Source organism: Ornithodoros turicata, chromosome 4 (assembly GCF_037126465.1).
Source record: "Ornithodoros turicata isolate Travis chromosome 4, ASM3712646v1, whole genome shotgun sequence".
NCBI classification, from domain to species: Eukaryota; Metazoa; Arthropoda; class Arachnida; order Ixodida; family Argasidae; genus Ornithodoros; species Ornithodoros turicata.
Genome location: NC_088204.1, coordinates 60,836,156 through 60,856,643, shown reverse-complemented (window position 1 = coordinate 60,856,643; position 20,488 = coordinate 60,836,156). Strand labels below are relative to the sequence as shown.

The following is a 20,488-nucleotide window of genomic DNA, read 5'->3' as shown; positions in this document are numbered from 1 at the left end:
ACCGCATAGCATGATGCGCGCCAACCATTGCCACTAATGATAGTGTTATCGCTGGTGATTAGAAGACAGAGGGGGAGCACGCCTTTTTGTGACAATTTTCATATCCAAATTGCCACAAAAAGGCGTACGCCCCCCTCTGTCTTCCAATCACCAGCGATAACACTATCATTCGTTCATCAAACATCATTCATTCATTCAAACATAGTTGGCTAGCAGCGTGCTTTATGTGGTGAAGATACAGACCTATCCGTTCCATCTATACAAAACGTGTCACAGCAAACAGGTTAAAATCGCCGTTTGGAGCCGACACAGTCGGCGTGATAGCTTGGTACACTCTTAAAAAAAGAACTTCACCACATAGCACGCTGTGTGCCAACCGTTGCCAAGAATGATAGGGTTATCGCCCCTGATTTGTTCAAAACGGGAGGCGGAGCCTATTCTGTGCCGTGCATAATGAACACAAAATAGGCTCCGTCTCCCGTTTTCAACAAATCTCGGGCGATAACGTTGTCATTCGGGATGATGGGTGGCTAGGAGCGTGCTATGTGGTGAAGTTCATTTTTAAGAGTTCATAGCCCCTTTAAATACTTTTTCTGCAGCCATCTTGGACTTGACTCACCCAATATATATATACCTGCTTCGTTGAATACTTTTTTGTGAGTATCTTGTACAAGCCTGAAATGGCGTGGCTTCCTCCCAGGCGTGGTGCGTTCCCACCTAGCGCACAGCCTCCAGTTGGAAGGCAGTTCTTCGCTTCCCATCCCTTACGTGGTGGATCAGACTATCTCTTTCGAGCAATGCCCGCACTCTCCTGAAGCCCAGAGCAGCACACAGCGCCTTCACGTCAACAGGAACTATATCACATTCGATCCGACGGACAGCATCGTCCGTTACGCCCATGCAGCCACCATCGCACCTCTCAGTGGTAAGAGACTTTCCCAAAGCCATCATATTATACGGCAGATTACAGCAAACAACGTAAACTTTATACCCCTGTCACACGGGCATTTCGATCCTTCTCGAATCCGATCTGCATCGAACTTCCCGAGCACGCTCGAGTTTTGACGCTGCTACACGGCCACTTTCAATGCGCATTGAATGGTTGACCTGTGCAAATGAATAAACGGAACTCATTAATTTCGCGTTTCCTATATAACAGCCATATTAGTGGTAATTTATCGTATACCGATGTAAGCATCATTTGTAGCTTCGCGCGCATGTCCGTCTTAAGTTATGACAGTTCACCGGGGTCGAGGATGCAAATGGCGGCCGTCGAGCCGTCTTGAAATTCTCAATCCTGTTATGGGAACTGTCTTGAGTCAAGCAGGATCAAAGTTCGATCCTGCTTGGAAGCGGCCGTGTAGCACCATCCGATCTGCATTGGGTTCAAGCAGGTTAGGTCGAGCAGGATCGAAAATGCCCGTGTGACAGGGGTATTATTTTATGCATCACCGAGCAGCTGCAGTGCACGCACCCGAGCAGTTTTCGAAGTCAATCAATCTTGGAAGACTGCGCGAGTGCATGACCTTCTTTCTTTATTTCTGTTTTCGTTTTTGCAGTACCTTTCTTGCGCAGCTACAGACCGTAAACTGTCGCGATAGTCACTGGGATTGGCTTTTTCTTTTCGTTGTTTCTCTGTGCGCAGCAAAATATCGTAAGCTGTCTCGATGGGTGTCATTGTTGGCCGGCGGTGTCAGCCGGCTTCACAAAGTCGTGAACTCGCGCACTGTATTCGACGTAAGTGCATTGTACGTTCGTCGTAGCACGAACGTAGTTATGCCGCGCTCTTAGAAAAAAAGGGTGGAGCAGTTACACCTTTTAGGAGGTAATAGTTGTCGCATATGTTATGCCTAAAAGATTGCAAAGTTCTACTTGCTGCCTACGAATGATAGGGTTACCGCTTCTGATTCGGTGAGCGACGGTGTCGTACGCCTTTTTGTAGCAATTTGGATATATGATAATTGCTTTTACCACTCTTTTACACCCTTTATCAGACGCTATGTTGGCCTAGGTGGTAACTATAGAAGCTACCACCTTTTCACGCCTTTTTTTTTCTTAGATGCGCTGGCTACACCCCCGTCGGGACTAACCATCTCAGTGCATTTCATTTTCATCCATTATAATATTTGCATCCATACACTCTTAAAAATGAACTTCACCGCATAGCGTGCTCAGAGTCAACCATCATCTCGAATGATATTCTTATCTTCCCTGATTTGTTGAAAACGGGAGGCGTATGCCTTTTTTGTGACACTTATGATGTGCATAATTGTCACAAAAATGGCGTACGCATCCCGTTTTCAACAAATCAGGGCAGATAACGATATCATTCGAGATGATGGTTGGCTAGGAGCGTGCTATGCGGTGAAGTTCATTTCTAAGAGTGTAGATCCATTTTATGTCGTTATAAATCCTGTTGAGTCCTCGGGTCCAAAATACGGTTGGGAACCCTAGGCTGACAAGGCACCATTGCGTTTGGTTTATGGGTCACAAATAAGGACAGGCGGAAATACCAAAAGGCACCTCCTGGCGCAAGAGATTGTGAGAAACAGGTCCCTCTTGGAAAGTCGGTCCATGTGGGTCCCAGAGTGGGCATGTATTGAATAGATGGGATGCCACTATTGGTCCGACTTTGCGACTGCAAAGTGGTCCAAGATGGGCCAAGTATCGGCGTGCCTGCTTTAGCCTCAGATATGGCCACTGTATTTCCCATACTGTACCAATTAGGCCAATACTGGCATACAATCTATCCAATATTTGTGACACTTATGCTGTTCATAATTGTCACAAAAAAGGCGTACGCCTCCCGTTTTCAACAAACCCTTGCAGATAACGATATCATTCGAGCTGATGGTTGGTTAGGAGCGTGCTATGCGGTGAAGTTCATTTTTAAGAGTGCAGGTGACATATCGAATAAGAAACTGAATACCGGTTCGAATGAATAGCAGAATTATTCGACGAAGAAGTATTTTTGACTATTTGCATTTTGCGAGGGTTACAACTTGGGTTAAATCCTGGGGTAATCCTAGGTTGGATTAAATCCTTGAGGGTTAGATCCTGGGGATAGTTGCAAAAAAATCCCGATCCCGTCCCGGGATTCAGATTTAGAAATCCCGAAATCCCGGGATCGTAAAACGGCTCGGTATTCCGAACCCTAATTGGCGTATTGCGTACTCATGCGGCCAAGAGCATCCCCAGTTAGTGCCTAAAGAGCTGCTATAAGTAATGTTCACAATAAGAACGGCAGATTCTCGTCCCACGCCTTTAAAACGGAACCTCACCACATAACGCTCTGAACGGCCAGTAGACTACACTCTTAGAAATGGACTTCACCGCATAGCACGCTCCTAGCCAACCATAATCTCGAATGATATCGTTATATTCCCTGATTTGCTGAAAACGGGAGGCGTACGCCTTTTTTGTGACAATTATGAATATAGCATAAGTGTCACAAAATGGCTCCGCCCCACGTTTTCAACAAATCAAGGACGAGAACGTTGTCATTCGGAATGATGGTTGGCTAGGAGCGTGCTATGTGGTGAAACTCATTTTTAAGAATGTAGGCTAGTGTAGAGTGTCGTAGAGGAAAACGGGGCGAGGTTTGCCTTCTGAGCGGCCAACCATATTGCGCACAATGATACATGTACCATTACTGTACCCCTGATTTGTGGAAAGCGCTGGGCGTACGCCTTCTTGTGACGATTAACGTAACTACATAACTGTCACAAAAAAACGTACGCACGACGTTTCTAACAAATCTCAGAAATGAGAACGATATCGTTCGGGATATAATAGACGACTTCAGAAAATCACAGCTTGGCGTCGCTTTGAACTCTGGGAACGTGTTACCGGAAAGGAGAATGCCTCCAAACTGTTGAGATTTTTCCTCTCTCTGCAGTTGTCCACGACGTGTCAAGGTCAGCGAAAACGAAACGTGATTGACCATTCTCCCTTCCCCCATGACAGTAAGGGCCCAGGATGCAACGCGTGCGCAACGAGCACGGGGATTTCCTGAAACCGTCTGTTGGCCAGGTTTGCGTTATGCGATCCAGTTCTGTTCGTCACAACCACCGCCAACCGTTTTGACGGTGGAATGCCAAAGCGTCTCTTGCGGCTGTTCCTATAATCTTCCGTCGCCCCCGTGCGTGAACCAGGCGGGTGAACACGAAATTGACAGCCGGATAGCTAATGCAAAGAGCGCATTGGTGCACTGCTCCGCGCAAGAAATATGTAAACCGAAACCGATTAATTACTCGAAAAAATCACTAAGTGTCGACGCAGTTTTTTTCTTGGAATATTTCTCGCTGAAGGTCCCAACACGTAAAACAGTGGTTCCGAAAGCGTACGAAGTAAAATTTAAAAGTTAGGATGTTTATTTAATTAGTGAGCGTACGCAAATGAGCCGCTCACTTCTCGGTTCATAGCCGTTGTCCCAATGATATTTACCAAAGAGAAAGTTATTCGATGGCGCCACCTGTCTATGAATTATTCAGCCGGGAGACCTTCCTGAAACACCCGGTATGCTGCGCGACATCGCGTACAAACGCGCCTTTGCTTCTGTCTGGTACGGGTAATGTTGCACGACAAGATGACTGCGTTCCGTCATTGTTGCGCGCATGTGTGCGTCAATCAATCTTTTCGCATTTCAAACGAATATGACAACTGCGACAAAGGAAAAGTTTACAAATTCCGAACCGAGTTACTATTCCTGTTGATCCACAACTTACGACGCAGGAGTAAGTCCCTGCGACGCTGCCGAATGTCCTGCCCACAGCAGCTGTATTCCGGACGGTACAGAGTACCGCTGCCAGTGCGATAGAGGGTACGAGCAGCTGCATCAGGCTGAAAGTTGCACAACGTGCGCTGTTCAGACGGCTTGTGTAGGTAAGAGGCTTCTTTGTTTTGGGACACATTGGTACCCATGATGTGCATCTTGTAACCACGTTCATAATCCAAGCGGTGCTCGTTATTTCGAGAACTGCGTGCGCTGGAATACAAACCTCCAAGAGGTCAAGTGACATCACAAAAGCACAGCGCCAAAATTACGTGACTGGATCCGGTTGTGCTGATGTTTTTACTGAGTTTTCCGACAAGGATTCATGCATTGCTATAGTGACAATTGAATGACCTTCGTAAGAAATACGTTCATTAGATTTGTCAATAATCAGCATGCTAATGGCAATCATCAACGCAGATATGGATGAGTGTGCGACGGGAAGAGATAACTGCCACGCCATGGCTGAATGCGTCAACCTGGAAGGAAGCTTCGCATGCCGATGTCGTCCTGGATTCACGGGAGATGGTCTGCATTGTCAGAGTGAGTAGATATGAAAGTAGATGGGGAATAATGCGGAGAGTTGATTTGAATCTGATATATAATGAGCTGTAGTAGAGTAACAAGTAAAATATTTCTGGGGGGGGGGGGGGTCGATGCGAACATTACATGAGGGAGGAAGATTTCAACCTCGTTTCCCTCTCCCAAATGCACTACTAAAGGTGCGGTTTCCGAGAGTTTGAACCCCCAAACCTCCCTCTGGCTACGCCACTGATGAGCTGCAACAGAATGAATCACGATGATGATAAGAAATAATCCTTGTATAGTGTGGCGCGACAGTTCCACCGTCACGGTCGAGGCCCACGAAGCACTATTGGATGCGCCTACTAATTTCCAGAAACACTTGGCGTGGAACCTTCTTAGACGATGCAGAGCCGTCCTGCAACAAACGGATAACGTAACTGTCGGTAAAACTGGACTGGCACTAGAATACATTAAAACGACGAATATATCGTATCGGATCAAATGATTACAAAAGGGTAGCTAAAAAGAGGGTCCAGAAGGACACATCGGTGGAGACCTGCAAGGAACAGACGTGAAACTTCGAAAGATACAGGGAAGTTCCCCTTCCCAGGGAAGGTGAACCACTCGCGAACACAATGCACCTTATACAGAAAGTTAAAATCACAATATGTATAGGTATAGCGACAAATAATCCCGAAGTTCGAACGTCAGCTACAATGTCAAGACGTAGTTGAAATGTGTCTCTTGGACAAAACTCTTCGTTTATTCTTATCCCGCTCAAGTGCCACTCTCTCGCCTTCTCTGATCAGCAATTATCCTTTCGCAGAATCTAGGACATCCTCCTGCGCCGATCTCAACTGTCACATTTTCGCTGAGTGCGTGGAAGCCGCACCAGGTGTCGGGATTCGGTGCCGCTGTGGGCCCGGCTACCAGGGTGACGGCCGCACGTGCATCCAGTCGGCGGGCCTTATAGCTGACTGCAGGCTTGCGCCACAACTGTGCGATACCAACGCCGACTGCCAGTTGGACCCCCGGAGCGGGAAGTACGTGTGTAGATGCAGGGCTCCGTTTGAGGGAGACGGCTCTACCTGCAGCAGGAGGTCCTGCAGGGAATGTCATCCGGATGCCACGTGCGACAGGGATTATCGCTGCGTCTGCAACGACGGGTTCGAAGGCGATGGAGTGATATCTTGCAGGAGGATCGGTACGAGTTTTGTTTCTTTAGGTCTCATCGATTTGGCCTGCACCACCGGTACTAGTTCAGCGGAGTGCCGATGTGGTGCAAGAGAGTACGGCGCCGGGTGAGACAGTTGTAGGTTTAGCACTAGCGCTGCGCGCAGGGAAGGATAACGGACGTATTTTGGTTACCGTTTCCATTTTCGTTACTGCTATTTTTTAGTTTCCGTTATCCATTTCTGATACCAGCCTTTCAATTTCGTTTCCGTTTCGTTTCCGTTACTGTTTCCGGTAATGGAACGGTTGTTACAGAGCTGCGGGAGGACAGCCCGTCCGGCTCTATCAGCGCCCTGTTTTGCCCAAGTGCTGCTTCGGTGTCACGCATACACACTACACAAATAATTTTACGTCGTTGGGATGCGCACATCTTGCATATATATATATGTAGGAACATGTTTTCAGTCTTCAGTCACTCGGAGTCCAGCAACTCAAGATGGGCGTAGCTTTCATCCAATGTCGCATTCATAAGCGGACGCTCTCAATAGTAAATAATACTGCCATAGCCATAGTGAAAAGAAAAAAAGTACAAAATAAGTAACTGAAAATCATAGGCTGCTATCCTCGTGCTATGGTCGAGTATAGTCACGTGTCGATGTCATGGTGATGAGGACTGGGGCGAGGTAAGTGAGGGATGCACCCTCGAGATCCATTTTGCGCTTTCTTTCCATGCTCTCGTGCAGTATTTATAGCATTACAGGGAATGGAGTCATCAAAACACAAAAACGAAAAAATGAGAAATCAATCAAATGTCATCGCACAACAGGAATAGCCATTACCCGGATTCATTACCGGACGCTAAATTCGTTTCCGTTTCTGTTTTCGGTAATGGAGGACCCTGGTATGCGTTTCCGTCTCTGTTATCGTTACCATCTTCAGTTTCGGTAATATACCGTTTCTGTTTCCGTTACCGTTACCCTTCCCTGGCTGCGCGGTAGCTTCAAAAACAAAGAAGCGAGTGGATGTGCAGGCTGGTCGTCTGCTGTCCGCGCCGCGGCCACTGTTATGTTCTTCTCGCTTGCCTCACTTTCATGTATACTGTTTGTGTGTATAGTGCATCGTTCGCTTTACTTATTCGATTTAGTTATTGAAACAAGTGTTTGTTATGGCTCTAATGCTGCTGGATTCCGACAGCAACGGCGAGTTGGACGACGTATGTATTCCACTTGCTTGCGCGGAAAAAAAGAAGACCGCAGTCGCGCACGCAGTCGCAGTGTTGCCAGGTCTACTGAAATTTCAGTAGATCTACTGGACTCCGAGTCTGTCTACTGAAATACTGAAAAAAGGACAAAACGCTCTTAAATCTACTGAATTTTTTGCCTGAAGCATGGTTTTGCATAGCGAACTCCAATTCAGGTTTGCTGGCACTGTCTGGTTGCATCGTAGTCCGCGTACGAGCGAGAAAAGCATGTACTTTTGACATAATGAGGGGTCTACGCGTTATGTGGCATCTGCAAGCAGTCACCTTTAAAAAAGCGAGCAGCAGCCCAAGTAAAACAATTTATAGCAAATACATCGCAGAATCATGCATATTCCACAGGACACCCGGTAACATAGCAAACATGCAAGTTCCGACGAGTTTATGTTTCCGTCGTTACGAAGTTTCGTTGTAAACCTCCTCTGCTTGTCGCATTCGAGCGTGCGTGGAACGAATATTTTCTTAGGTGAACCTCGTGAACGGCTTTCGACAGAAACTATCAATGGACCGCTGCGCACAAAGCGACTGATAGGAGACAAGAACTGATTTAACTTAACTGCGAATATGCATGAGCGAGAGTACGTGATCGAATGACGGTGTGCAAGCCCTTCTTTACTCTGTACACCAAATTACAAGTATATTTTACTATTCTGTCACCTAGATATCGTGAAAGTTCGTATTTATTTATCATATGGCCCACTAGTTAGGTCGCCGTGGAGCGTTTGCCTGTGTTTTTAGTACATCTACTGGATTCTACTGAATTTTCTGACGCCGACCTTCTGAATTTTTGCCTAAGTGACCTGGCAACACTGAGTCGCAGTGGCGCACTAGTGGACATTAAGAGCATATGCCTTCACTGTGCTGCTCGTCAACGGCTGATATTGTATTTACACCTAAGTCTTTCCGCCTATACGTCTGCGCTTGCGCTTAAGTCTTTATTATATCTTTTTTTTTCTTCCTCTGAGCATTTCGTTCCCTGTAATTTATTTATGATAATTAGGGTAAGCAAGGTCGCCACCAGCCGTAAACCCTGAAGATACTCTACTCGATTGCTGGTGGCGATGTGGAGAATGAAATAATGAGCCTCTTCAGATTCATGTCCTTCGGATTGTCGGCATCACCTCAGTCAGGGCTGTCCACCCGTTGTTGTGTGGCAGGGCTGGCAGGGACCTGATGACATGTGGGAAACCTTATATAGGCATCGGACCTCCCGTCCATGATACGGTGGGAGGTCTGTGAAACGTTAGATTCCTCTTTTCAAGAAATCGATGACTCCAAATAAGCCTATAAGCCTTTAAAGTTTGAATCTATATTCCGGGGCGCAGAAAATAGCGACGTTACCCTTGAAAACTATTTCATTCATTACCTCATTAATCATCTAACCTTTCACACGTAATAAGGTAATAAGGTACCGCATATCTAGCGATGAAATGCCTCATTTTGTCGTCATCGCCTTCATTTCTTGCAATCCACCCGCAGCGGACGCGTGTGCGGAGCTCCGCTGCCACCCGGCCGCCGAATGCGTGCCTCCGAGCCAGCAAAGTCCACGCCACTGCCGATGCCGGCCAGGATTTGCGGGCGACGGCCACACCTGCCTTCCGACCCACGACGATTGCCGCCTATCGCCTCACTTGTGCGACGTAAACGCCGACTGCGAATACGACCATCGAGCCACCCGTTATTCTTGTCGCTGCCGTCGTGGCTGGCGTGGGGATGGTTCCTTCTGTGCCAAGGACTCGTGCCAAGACATGGCCAACTGTCATCCTGATGCCCGGTGCCTGTACGACGTTCACCTCGACGACTACTACTGCGCATGTATCCCGGGGTTCTCTGGAGATGGATACGAATGCAGACCTGAACGTGAGTGTCCTTCAAAAAAATCATGTCTGCGTTACTGTAATTCAAAGGGACTATCTCGTACACGTGACCTATACACAGAATTCTACTCGCAGTCATTGATGATGTAGAAGTGCGTATCTGGTTACTAAGTGGTTATGAAATTAAGTAATTAAATGAATAACGGCGGCATAGCTTACCACAAGCTGTGCACCGGCAACAGCGACATAAGCCACGCCTCCCTGAGCTGAGAACCGGACAGTACACTCTAAAAAGAGAGTTTCACCGCATAGCACGCCGTGCCCCAATCATCGCCACGAATGATAGGGTTATCACTTCTGATTCGGGGAGAGAGAGGGGCGCACGCCTTTTTTGTGGCAATTTCGATATATGGTAATTGCTACAAAAGGGCGTACGCCTCCCTCTCTCCTCAAATCAAAAGCGATAACCCTATCACTCGCGGCAATGATTGGCACACAGCGTGCTATGCGGTGAAGTTCTGTTTTTAGAGTGTAGTGTCGTGCATAGCGGCGCTCCACAGTAAGAAAAATATCCGTAATTTTACTGCACAAGTGACTGCTAACTTTGTTGCCGGCATATGCACCGTACCCTATATGCTGCACAAAATCTGTTTGGAGTGCACACTGCACAGTTCCGGACTTAGATTTTCGCAGTTTAATACCCCTTTAATGTAATACCCTAGTCACGCGGCAAACAAAGGCCGTTAGCGGAACGGCCGTTACTTCACCTGCAGTCCAACCATCGTTTCGAATGACATGGTTCTCTGCCCTGATTGGTTAAAAATGGGAGGCGTACACCTTCTTTGTGACAATTATGCAGTTCATAATTGCCGCAAAAAAGGCGTACGCCTCCTGTTTTCAACAAATCAGGGCAGAGAATGTAGTCATTCGAAACTATGGTTGGACTGCAGGTGAAGTAACGGCCGTTCCGCTAACTGCCTCAGGTTTGCCGTCTGACTAGGGTGCACTCTTAAAAATGAACTTTCCCGCATAGCACGCTCCTAGCCAACCATCATCTCGAATGACATCGTTATCTGCCCTGATTTGTTGAAAATGGAGGCGTACGCCTTTTTTGTGACACTTATGCTGTTCATAATTGTCACAGAAAAGGCGTACGCCTACCGTTTTCAACAAACCAGGGCAGATAACGATATCATTCGGGGTGATGGTTGGCTAGGAACGTGCTATGTGGTGAAGTTCATTTTTAAGAGTGTGTAAGTGACTCCCTTTTCGCTTTACAGTCTGCACTCCAAATTTTTGTTGTTGCAATAACTACTTTGCGGCACATATGCCGGCAACAGACTCAACAGTCACTTGTGTGTAAAATTACAGATTTTTTCTTTTTCTTTTTTTACAGTGTAGCGCTGCTACCCCATTCGCTAGTTTTTTCAATGGCAGTGTAGCGGTTCCGCCACATTTCAGACGTATGTCGGCACAGTTCCCTTAGAAGTCGGCCCAGGACGCACATTCCCCCAGGGCGTGAGTCGTGACGTTGCCCACATACGTGAGGCCGACAACGGCAAGCCCTATCACCACCACCACCACCACCACCACCACCACCACCACCATCCGCCACATTTTATATTGAAAATTTATGTACGCTACAAATTCGGGGATCTGTTTCTCCGCTACCGCTATACTTTCCAGAAATGGAAAACGTGGGACACATGGAAAACAGTCTAGGCATAAGTAAAAGAGTTCTCTTTTCTCTTATTGTCGTCAGTTCTTCTTGTTCCGTGTCTCTCGGTCCCCTACCATGAGTCTTATTTTCTTGCCACACGTCTGGCGATACCCTTCGAACAACCGAGAGACACGGGACGGGACACGCAGATAAACACGAAAAATATTTCTTTGTGTTTGCCTGCGTGTCCCGTGTCTCTCGGTTATTAGTTCTTTCATCAACATGCACCAGTTAGTCAGCGCCCTCTCCCTTTCGCCTGCATCATGGCGGCATGCCCGCTAACGACATTAGCGCTCCCTGCGAGCGATGTCATGCCAAGACATGAATTGGCCCACATTATTTCATTACATGAATGGCGGAATTCTGTTCGCAGTGGAGACGACGTGCGACGTACTGAACAGGTGCGCCCCAGAAGGTGGAGAATGCGTGCGAGACTCTCGCGGAAGATACGTGTGCCGTTGTCGTGACGGATACAACGGAGATGGAACACAGTGCGAACCCGTGGACGAGTGTTCCAGCATCGAACAATGTCACCCTCACGCTCAGTGCCTCTACGACGGCAGACGCTACCACTGTCAATGTAACCCAGGGTTCCAAGGGGATGGGCAGTTCTGTCAGCCCGTCCGAGGTAGGTGTCAACATTCACGCTTTCTTTCCTAATACCATCTTTGTAGAATGACGCACACGTGAGTGCTTTAAAATGACACTTCGGCGAAGGGAAGGGTTGTTAATTGAGGTGCACGACGATGCTCCTCAAACTGTTCCGACCATGCGTTCCTTTTAATGAGTGCTCGCGAGATACTTGGGCCCTGTGCGCCTGACAGATAGAGCATTGCCTCTTTTGCGGCACATCCGGACTGAAACAAGGATGCGATATCTAGCATTGACGTGGAAGCAAAGGATACATTGCATGAATTATTTAGGTTTCCCTATATCGGTGTGCAGCAAGTATGTGACGGGAAAAATATTTTTCTCACTCTGTTGTGGAACAATGATAGGGTACCACGTACAGGTCCCAACTAACATCCCCATTTTTTCTTTATTCACATCACATCACATCACATCCCACGTACAGGAACCAGTTGAATCAATCAAACAGTTAAAACAGTATAGGTATATTTTAAAAAGCGTCATATAACATTTGGGTGCAGTAACATTTACGTGAGACTTAGGGAAAAGAGAGACGCAGAATAGTAAATGCAGGTTAGGTTAGGTTGGGTGTCCTGTGTACTTTCTGTTTTGTCTTGCGTCTAATTTTCCGCGCAGTAGCAAGGAAGACTGTACCTTGTTCGCATCTGCATAACCTCGCTTGCATCCCATGCACTGTTCTGCACAAAATTCGATTGCCAGTCAAAAACATAAACGCAATGCACGGAAAGCGTACCTTCTTCCTTCTGACTTTTTTTCTTCTCAATCAATCCTTTTGACTTGTCATTGACCCGTTTTTGCAGAGGGGGACTCCTGCGACATTCTCCAGAACTGCGACCCGTACGCCAGATGCCTGTACGATCCAAATGAACGACGTCACCGCTGCGTCTGCCAACCAGGCATGGAAGGAGATGGCCATACGTGTCACAAGACACAGCCTGCGAAGACGTGCGATCAGTGCGGCCAGAATGCCGCCTGTCTCAACTTGGAAAGCGGACCTGTGTGTCAATGTAAATCTGGGTACACCGGCGACGGGACTTTGTGCATCCCCGTTCCCAAAGTGGAAGGTGGCTACTTGCTCTTCGGACAAGGGATGTCTATTCTCCAGATGCCTTTCAATCCTTCCAAGAGTACGGACACTCCTTTCCACTTCATTCACTCACCAATTTAGACACACTCACTCGACTTGCAGCATTATGCGGGGTATTTCACCTAACACCTTTCTTCAGCTATATTACCGTTGGTGCAGCGAATATACTTTGTGATCCAACGGGACAGGGGGCGTAATCGCTTCATCGTCGTTACGGTCGTTACAAGATAGCGAGTGGCGGGAAATTCCAAAAGGCGGGCGGGAAATTTAAAAAGGTGAGCACGTGATAAAACACGTCCACGGGGCTCTTTGTGCGATACGTGAAGGCCGTGGTACACGTCACGCGCAGTGTGTCACGTGCCCACCTTTTTGAATTTCCCGCCACACGTTAGGTTGTAACGACCGTAACGACGATGAAGTGATTAAGCCCCTGGTCTAGGACACAGCAGCTAATGCGCGGAGCGCGTGCCTCATCTTTTCATCCATCTCATTAATTAATAATTCGGGGCTTTACGTCGCGAGACAATGGGCGACGCCACAGTGGTCTAGACTGTGAATTAATTTTTGCCAACCTGAGCTTTCTTTAACGTGCGCCGAAATCTTCATCCATCTCAGTTCACTGCAAGTGATCCTGACAAATCACCTTTGTGATACAGCATACAGTCATACTGATTTCCTATTTGCCACTGCATTTCATAAATGTAGGTAATCCTGGCAAGCTGCTGCTCATGGAGGAACAGCAAACCGTCGTCGGCATCGCTGTCGATTGCTCAGAAGGTCGCATCTACTGGACAGACGCGGCGTCTGGCGTCATTCGTCGTGCCTGGTATAATGGCTCCTCGCCCGAGACATTCAGGTCAGGACTAAAGTCTCCCGAAGGCCTGGCCGTCGACTGGGCCTCCAAGAACGTGTTCTGGACGGACTCTGTGGCCGACACTATTGAGGTAGCGTCGATAGTTGGCGACTACCACAGCGTTCTTATCGACACGGGCCTTGTGAATCCCAGAGGAATTACCCTGCATCCAACGCTAGGGTGAGAATATGTTTGTTCACTTTTAACGAGCAAGGGAATGACATAGAAGATATAAGATATATACATATATATATATATATATATATATATATATATATATATATATATATATATATATATATATATAAGATATAAGATTGCCCAAAACTGATAAAAATAGATAACTGCCTAAACGCAGGCTAGTTGGTGGAGGATCTCCATACTGCAAAAAAGAAAAAGCCTGAGTTTGGAAAAAAAAAAAAGAAGAAAAGATCCCTTCATTGTCGTCCGTCTCCTTTTTGTGCCCAAACGCAGGCTTTTGTTTGGTAGGGATTGCCCAAAACCACGGAGTAAGAAGACTAGGAGATGAAACTGCACTGCACTCTCTCCCGCGACTAGAGAAAGTACGAGGAGCGCGCGCTACGCGGCCCGGCCCGCAGTGCCATCTGTTGCACGAGGACGCATAATTTCCGAAGCATGCGGTCACGTGATACTGTCCCTTGTCTGGCGGCGTGACTAAAACAGTCCTCCTCAGGTACCCGCGGACGCGGCTGTAGAGTATGTACCACTGCGCCCATACACCATGTTGCAAGCCCATTGGCCTAGACTGTGCGCGCGCTCCGATTGGTCGAGAACGTTTTGAAATCGCATTTTGTACGCGCGCATGTGCGTACAGCGTCTCGGCCGTTTCAGCATAGTTTCGAAATAGCATGGCCGGCATGTCGTCCTCATGTGTTCGGTGGTGTCAATCGACAGAACAGTTTGCAGAAATATGTTCGCGGATTTATTCGTGCGTTATTGTGAGTCTACGCGTGCTGTGCTGTTCCTAGACACAACTATTATCCCACGAACAATTTGGCAACCGCGGTACCGGAATGCTTCATGAGTTGGAGCGTGAAGAAAAAGTTCGGGCGCCGTTGGATTTCGAGGACTGTCAACAAACACAGGATTACGTGCCACAGAAGCGCTTTTCGCTTCGCTATAATGGATGCACCGCAGGCAGCGAAAGAAGATGCTCATCATGAAATGGTACGCACTCATGAGACTGGCTCTCGGTATTAGGAGTTGAACGGTGTGTTCGTTCTGCTTCATGTTCGAACTTTGTCCCAGTGTGTCAGCAACGCAGTGGGCTTTGTACGCACAGGACACCCATGTATCAGATCTTTGAATTAATGCTTTGTATCAAATAAATCTTTATTTTACCCCAAAATCGCTTTAGTTATTTTGAATACCGAGTAACGGCGGCAGGCTTGAAATCCAGTAGAAGTCGAGCCAGGACCGACCGAAAAGCCAGCCAGACATGGGGGCTCCTGATTGGCCGACTGGTTGTGCATAATATCCACCACGTCGCAATTTCATTGGTCGTGTGAATTATCTCAAACTATGGGCTCTATGGGGAGCTGTTGGAGCCTGACTAAAACACGTGAATTAAACGCTAGAAAAGAAGAAGAGGATGAAACGCTTACTTGATCATCGTGCTCCTGTCGTCTGCTCAACAGAACCGAGAGGCAAGAGAATGAAATTGTTTTCCGTTGTTTTCGCTAAACAGGAAGCGCTATGTAGTTGACAAGCGCGACCTTTATTCCCAAGACAAACATCGTTCACGTTCATCAGATAGTCTTCGTTCGTAGAGGCTGCCGTACGAAAAACGGGAGGGGGGGGGGCGTACGTATGTCACTCGGGCTGATGGTTGGCTAGGAGCGTGCTATGTGGTGAAGTCCATATTTAAGAGTGTACGACTTAGATGCTGTCATGCTTTTGGTAATTGGAAACGTCGTCTGCAGGAAGATGTACTGGTCTGACTGGCACCGTGCTTCTCCGCGTATTGAGTCTGCCTACATGGACGGGACGGGTCGTCAGGTCCTGGTGGAAGGCGGTGGCCTGGAGTTGCCCAACATGCTAGCCATAGACCTGGAGCACAACGACCTTTGCTGGACGGACGCCGGCAGGAGGACAGTTGAGTGCGTAAATCTAAGTGGCAGCGGTCGGCGCACCGTATTCACGCCGGCCGAATACCCGTTCGGACTGGCTCTAGCTGAGGGACACGTCTACTGGACAGACTGGAACATGTACGTATGGTAAACCAAAGCAGCATAGAAACGTGCACCGACTTTCGGACGTTTGTTCTCCTTTCAATGCATATTTTTTTATCATCTGACCCATTATCGAAGCTAGGTGTACAGGGTTACCCAAGACAAACTAGTGGTAAAGTAATGACATTAGTAATGTGAGAGAACTGATGTTCTGAGGCTTGAATAACATAGAAAGGACAAATACATACAAAGCGTCAAATTCCCTAAGGAATTAACGATGAAAGATCGCAGTCACTGGAAAGGTTAGCCAGCCGTAGGACTCGAACCCACATCATCTGGACTACCGGTCCAGGGCTAGTATAGTAATATGTAATGCAATGCATTACTTTTCAAAACTGCAGTGAGTAATGGTAACGCGTTACAAAATTCAGGGTTGTGTCCTTGCCTCTTTCTGTGGGTGTCTCATCGAATGGAGATGTTTCCTTTCAGACCCTTCATTCACCGCGTGGACCGTAACGGTGGCAATTCCGACCCTCTTCCTCTGCCTCTGGGAAGCAACGGGAAATTGTACGGTATCACCGCTGTTCCTGCTCAGTGCCCACCACGTGAGTCTTCCGAAACCCATTCACGAGCCAAAGACATAGGCGACTGAGCTGAAGTGCATAGTGCAATAGGGTTCCGTAACTTGTAAGTGAGAAAAAAAAAAAGAAAAGGTTCCTCGTGAGGCATATTCCCTCTAACCCTCGACGAGCTCATCTAGTTTAGCACAGGCAAAAAATCTGCACTGCTGAATGCGCGCAACGTCTCATTTTCTTCAATAAACTTAGTTGGAAGTTAGCGCCCGTCCTGTCTGTTTCTCCGTTCTTTGTCCGTGTATCTTGCGCTCTCACTTCAGATGTCTTAGCTGTGCTGCCTTGACGGTGCTAATAAATACTTGGATGCTACGTGAATTTCTACATAGGGTACTTAAAAAGACATATCTACATAAGTAGCTTCACCGAGTTGAAGCACTTGCCAGTAGGATCGTGACGCTTTAGCCTCACTTATCCGGAAAGTGTCTTTCGGGACTATGATGGATTGGTCAGAGTATGCAAAGCGGTTTATCGGCACATAAATGTACCTGTACAAGTTACGAGAGAAAGCACGCAAACCCTAATTGACCGACGTTTCTTTCCAGTGGCCAACGCTTGCAGCCACCAGAATGGCGGCTGCCGCCATCTTTGTTTGCCGAGCGGTCAGTGGGGACGCACCTGCCACTGTGACGAAGACGACCCGGAGTGTAATCTAGTGGCTGCATGAGTGTCTTTGAATACACGAATGTAATGCATCGTGTGGGGTAACGCTGCCATCCCGTGGTGCCAGTGGTGACACATTTGAGCCGTACCTCATGCATGGCCAACCCTGCAAATTGTGGAAGATGAGAGTTTGCAATATTCAGCTTCGCCCCTTGTTTGGATAATAATCTTCGAGATTTATTCTAATTTTAAGAGAGCTCATCAAGTTAGGGAGCATGTTCGATGTATATGGCACGCACGACCGAACGAACGTACCTTCCGACAGGCTCCTAGAGGTGTCAGCGTTATCACATAGGTACTATTCATTGTTTCATTGTGTTAGATAATCGATTCAGTTTCATTTATCGTCTTATTATTTCGTTGCCAGCGGAAACATCACACAGCATCAATGTTTTGCGCTATCGCGTCTCGTTGTTACGTTTCGGGAAAAGAAAGACAAATAGCCATAGAAGAGTACATTATTACTGTCCTAGGGAGTCGTTAATGAAGTTGTCCACGAGTTTGTTGTGATACTTTTGCGAAATAAAGTGCTCCAAACGATGTCAGTGTTTTAATGTAGACCGCTTCAGTACACGTAGTTTTATGGTCATTTCGCATCCTGTCTAGTATCCCTGACGACATGTTAGGAGGCAGAGTAATACATTTTGAGTAATGAATTTTGAAGTTTCGGCAACGCTTTGTTGATCGCGCTGCTTTCTGTACTTTTATGCCCTTTCCAAAGTAATTTGCTCTTAAATTTTAGCACAACGTTGTGTCAACGTGTTCTTACCATGGCTGTGGCTGTCGTTCAACGGAAAGCAGCTCCCTCACGGGAATAACGTTTCATTCGTAAGTACGTACTCGATCGGTTGTTTCATGCTCCTGTGTGTGAGAGTCATCTTGAATCGTTCGTTTGCGAGCTGACGCTGTGCTACAGCTTCATTTGATTTGCTCCATTGTTGTACAAGTTTCATTAATGGCATTATTTACCAGTTCAGCAACAAACACACAAGACGTGGTCACGTCGTCACACAAACGTTGATGACTGACGTTTCTAGTCCTCCGTGCATGTCCTGCAGCCCGTGACTGGTCTTGTAAAAGAAGGGTAAATCAAGAATAACCCTCCTAACACAGAGTAATAAAACTGCACGCGCGCGTTCATCACAACGAGGATGTCACTATAAGACAACCACGACTCCCATCGTCTGCTTTGGCAGCTGGCATGCGCATGCTCTTGGGGTCACGTGGTAGACAGGAGTATCCCAGAATGCAATGCGAAGGCAGGCACCACAGGGGTGACACAAACCCGCCATTGTTGTAACTACCCTCAAACGGGTGCTTTTGGCAAAACTGCCATCTTGTCCTGGTCGCACGTCATAGAAAACGTCATTTTGAGGTCATGTGACTTTGTTTACGTGTCGTTTTGCCGCTTACCGACATATTTTCACCGTCATAACACCAAGAGATGACTATATTTTTCCAGCGTAAACTATGCGGTGCTTCTTCCGCAACATGGTAGCTCATTTCACCTCAGTTTACGTACATCGCATCGGCTCGGTAAGTCTTAACGCGCGGTCGTCATCACATCTTTGGAAGCTGTCAACAATACGAGGCTTTATGTGTAAAACTGCGCGTTTTACTGCGGGATTATCGGATAAAAATAATTACCGTGATCGAAAAACATCCAAAACGTCGTCCAGAAACAACAACCGCATTGTTTACAAACGGTTTGGCCGCCGATCACGGGCGCCGCCATCTTTAAGGTCACGTGCGCCTTGACGTTTGCTGTGACGTGCAACCAGGACCTGTCCAGGATGTATTGCGTTCGTCCAGCACGCTTTCGTGTACGGAAGAATACATTGGATGCCACCCCTGTGGCAGGCACGCTCGTCCCAATGGAAAGAGGCTGGAAGGGCCGCTCCTGTGTTTCCTTCCTCCATGCCACCGCGGCCCGCCCTTCGCTCCGGCCAAGTGGGCGGAGCAATGACGTGTCTGACGTCATGCCGAGCCTCCATCTCCGGGCGGGTGAAGATCAAAGAATGACCAAACTGTCCCAATAAACGGCTCTGCGGTAAAATGGATGCCGTAAACTGGATGTGGCTACGTCCAGCGACTTTACCCTGACAACACCGAATGTCCTCTGGATGTACGACTCGGATTCGTACGTCCGATGGATATCCAATAGATGTCCATCGGACGTATGAACTCGTCAGGACATTATTGGTACATCCAGAGGACATTCTGTGTTGTTGGGGTACGGTAAAAGGACTCGAGGCGACGTCCGTTGAGAAATAATCCCCAACTCGTCAAGTAACAATGATTTATGTAGCCGAGAATGATTCGCTGTTCCCACAGGGGTGACACAAGTCCGCCATTGTTGTAACTACCCTCAAGCGGGTGCTTTTGGCAAAACTGCCATCTTGTCCTGGTCGCACGTCATAGAAAACGTCATTTTCAGGTCATGTGACTTTGTTTATATGTCGTTTTGCCGCTTACCGACATATTTTCGCCGTCATAACACCAAGAGATTACCGTATTTTGGCAGCGTAAACTATGCGGTGCTTCTTCCGCAACATGGTAGCCCATTTCTCCTTAGTTTAAGTACATGGCATCGGCTCGGTAAGTCTTAACGAGCAGTCGTCATCACACCTTTGGAAGTCAACAATACGAGGCTTTGTGTGCAAAACTGCGCGTTTTACTGCAAGATTATCGGATAAAAATAATTACCGTGATCGAAAAACATCCAAAACGTCGTCCAGAAACGACAACCGCATTGTTTACAAACGGTTTGGCCGGCGATCACGGGCGCCGCCATCTTTAAGGTCACGTGCGCCTTGACGTTCGCTGTGACGTGCGACCAGGACCTGTCCAGGATGCATTGCGTTCGCCGAGCACGCTTTCGTCTACGGAGGAATACATTGGATGCCACCCCTGGCTGTTCCTGATGACTGCGTAGCCGACTTTTTGACCCAGTGTTGTGCGCATACAATGTTGTTTCACCGCCCTACTTGAGGAGCAATGCCAAGTTTGTGGTAACTTAAAAACAGTGTCGCCCGTAGATTTCAGTCTTAATTTTCTAAAAACTATGAGTGCGATTAGAAAGAAGATTGTGAAGTAAGAGTACTGGGGAGGGTCCAGCCTGTCGAATAGAAAAATTTTCTGAG

General features: G+C 47.5%; 1 protein-coding gene across 1 annotated transcript in view; it reads left to right on the top strand.

Moving 5' to 3' along the window:
- Positions 1–17,885, top strand: part of LOC135391645 (nidogen-1-like) — a 61,541-nt gene extending 43,656 nt beyond the window's left edge. Inside the window, exons 7-17 of the mRNA XM_064621972.1 lie at positions 701–925; positions 4,735–4,884; positions 5,195–5,317; positions 6,126–6,503; positions 9,210–9,590; positions 11,641–11,895; positions 12,719–13,045; positions 13,711–14,038; positions 15,802–16,086; positions 16,540–16,655; positions 17,228–17,885. Of these exons, the coding sequence (XP_064478042.1) occupies positions 701–925; positions 4,735–4,884; positions 5,195–5,317; positions 6,126–6,503; positions 9,210–9,590; positions 11,641–11,895; positions 12,719–13,045; positions 13,711–14,038; positions 15,802–16,086; positions 16,540–16,655; positions 17,228–17,349 (2,690 nt within the window). The 3' untranslated portion in view covers positions 17,350–17,885. The remainder of the gene's footprint in view (positions 1–700; positions 926–4,734; positions 4,885–5,194; positions 5,318–6,125; positions 6,504–9,209; positions 9,591–11,640; positions 11,896–12,718; positions 13,046–13,710; positions 14,039–15,801; positions 16,087–16,539; positions 16,656–17,227) is intronic.
- Positions 17,886–20,488: the final 2,603 nt, after the last annotated feature.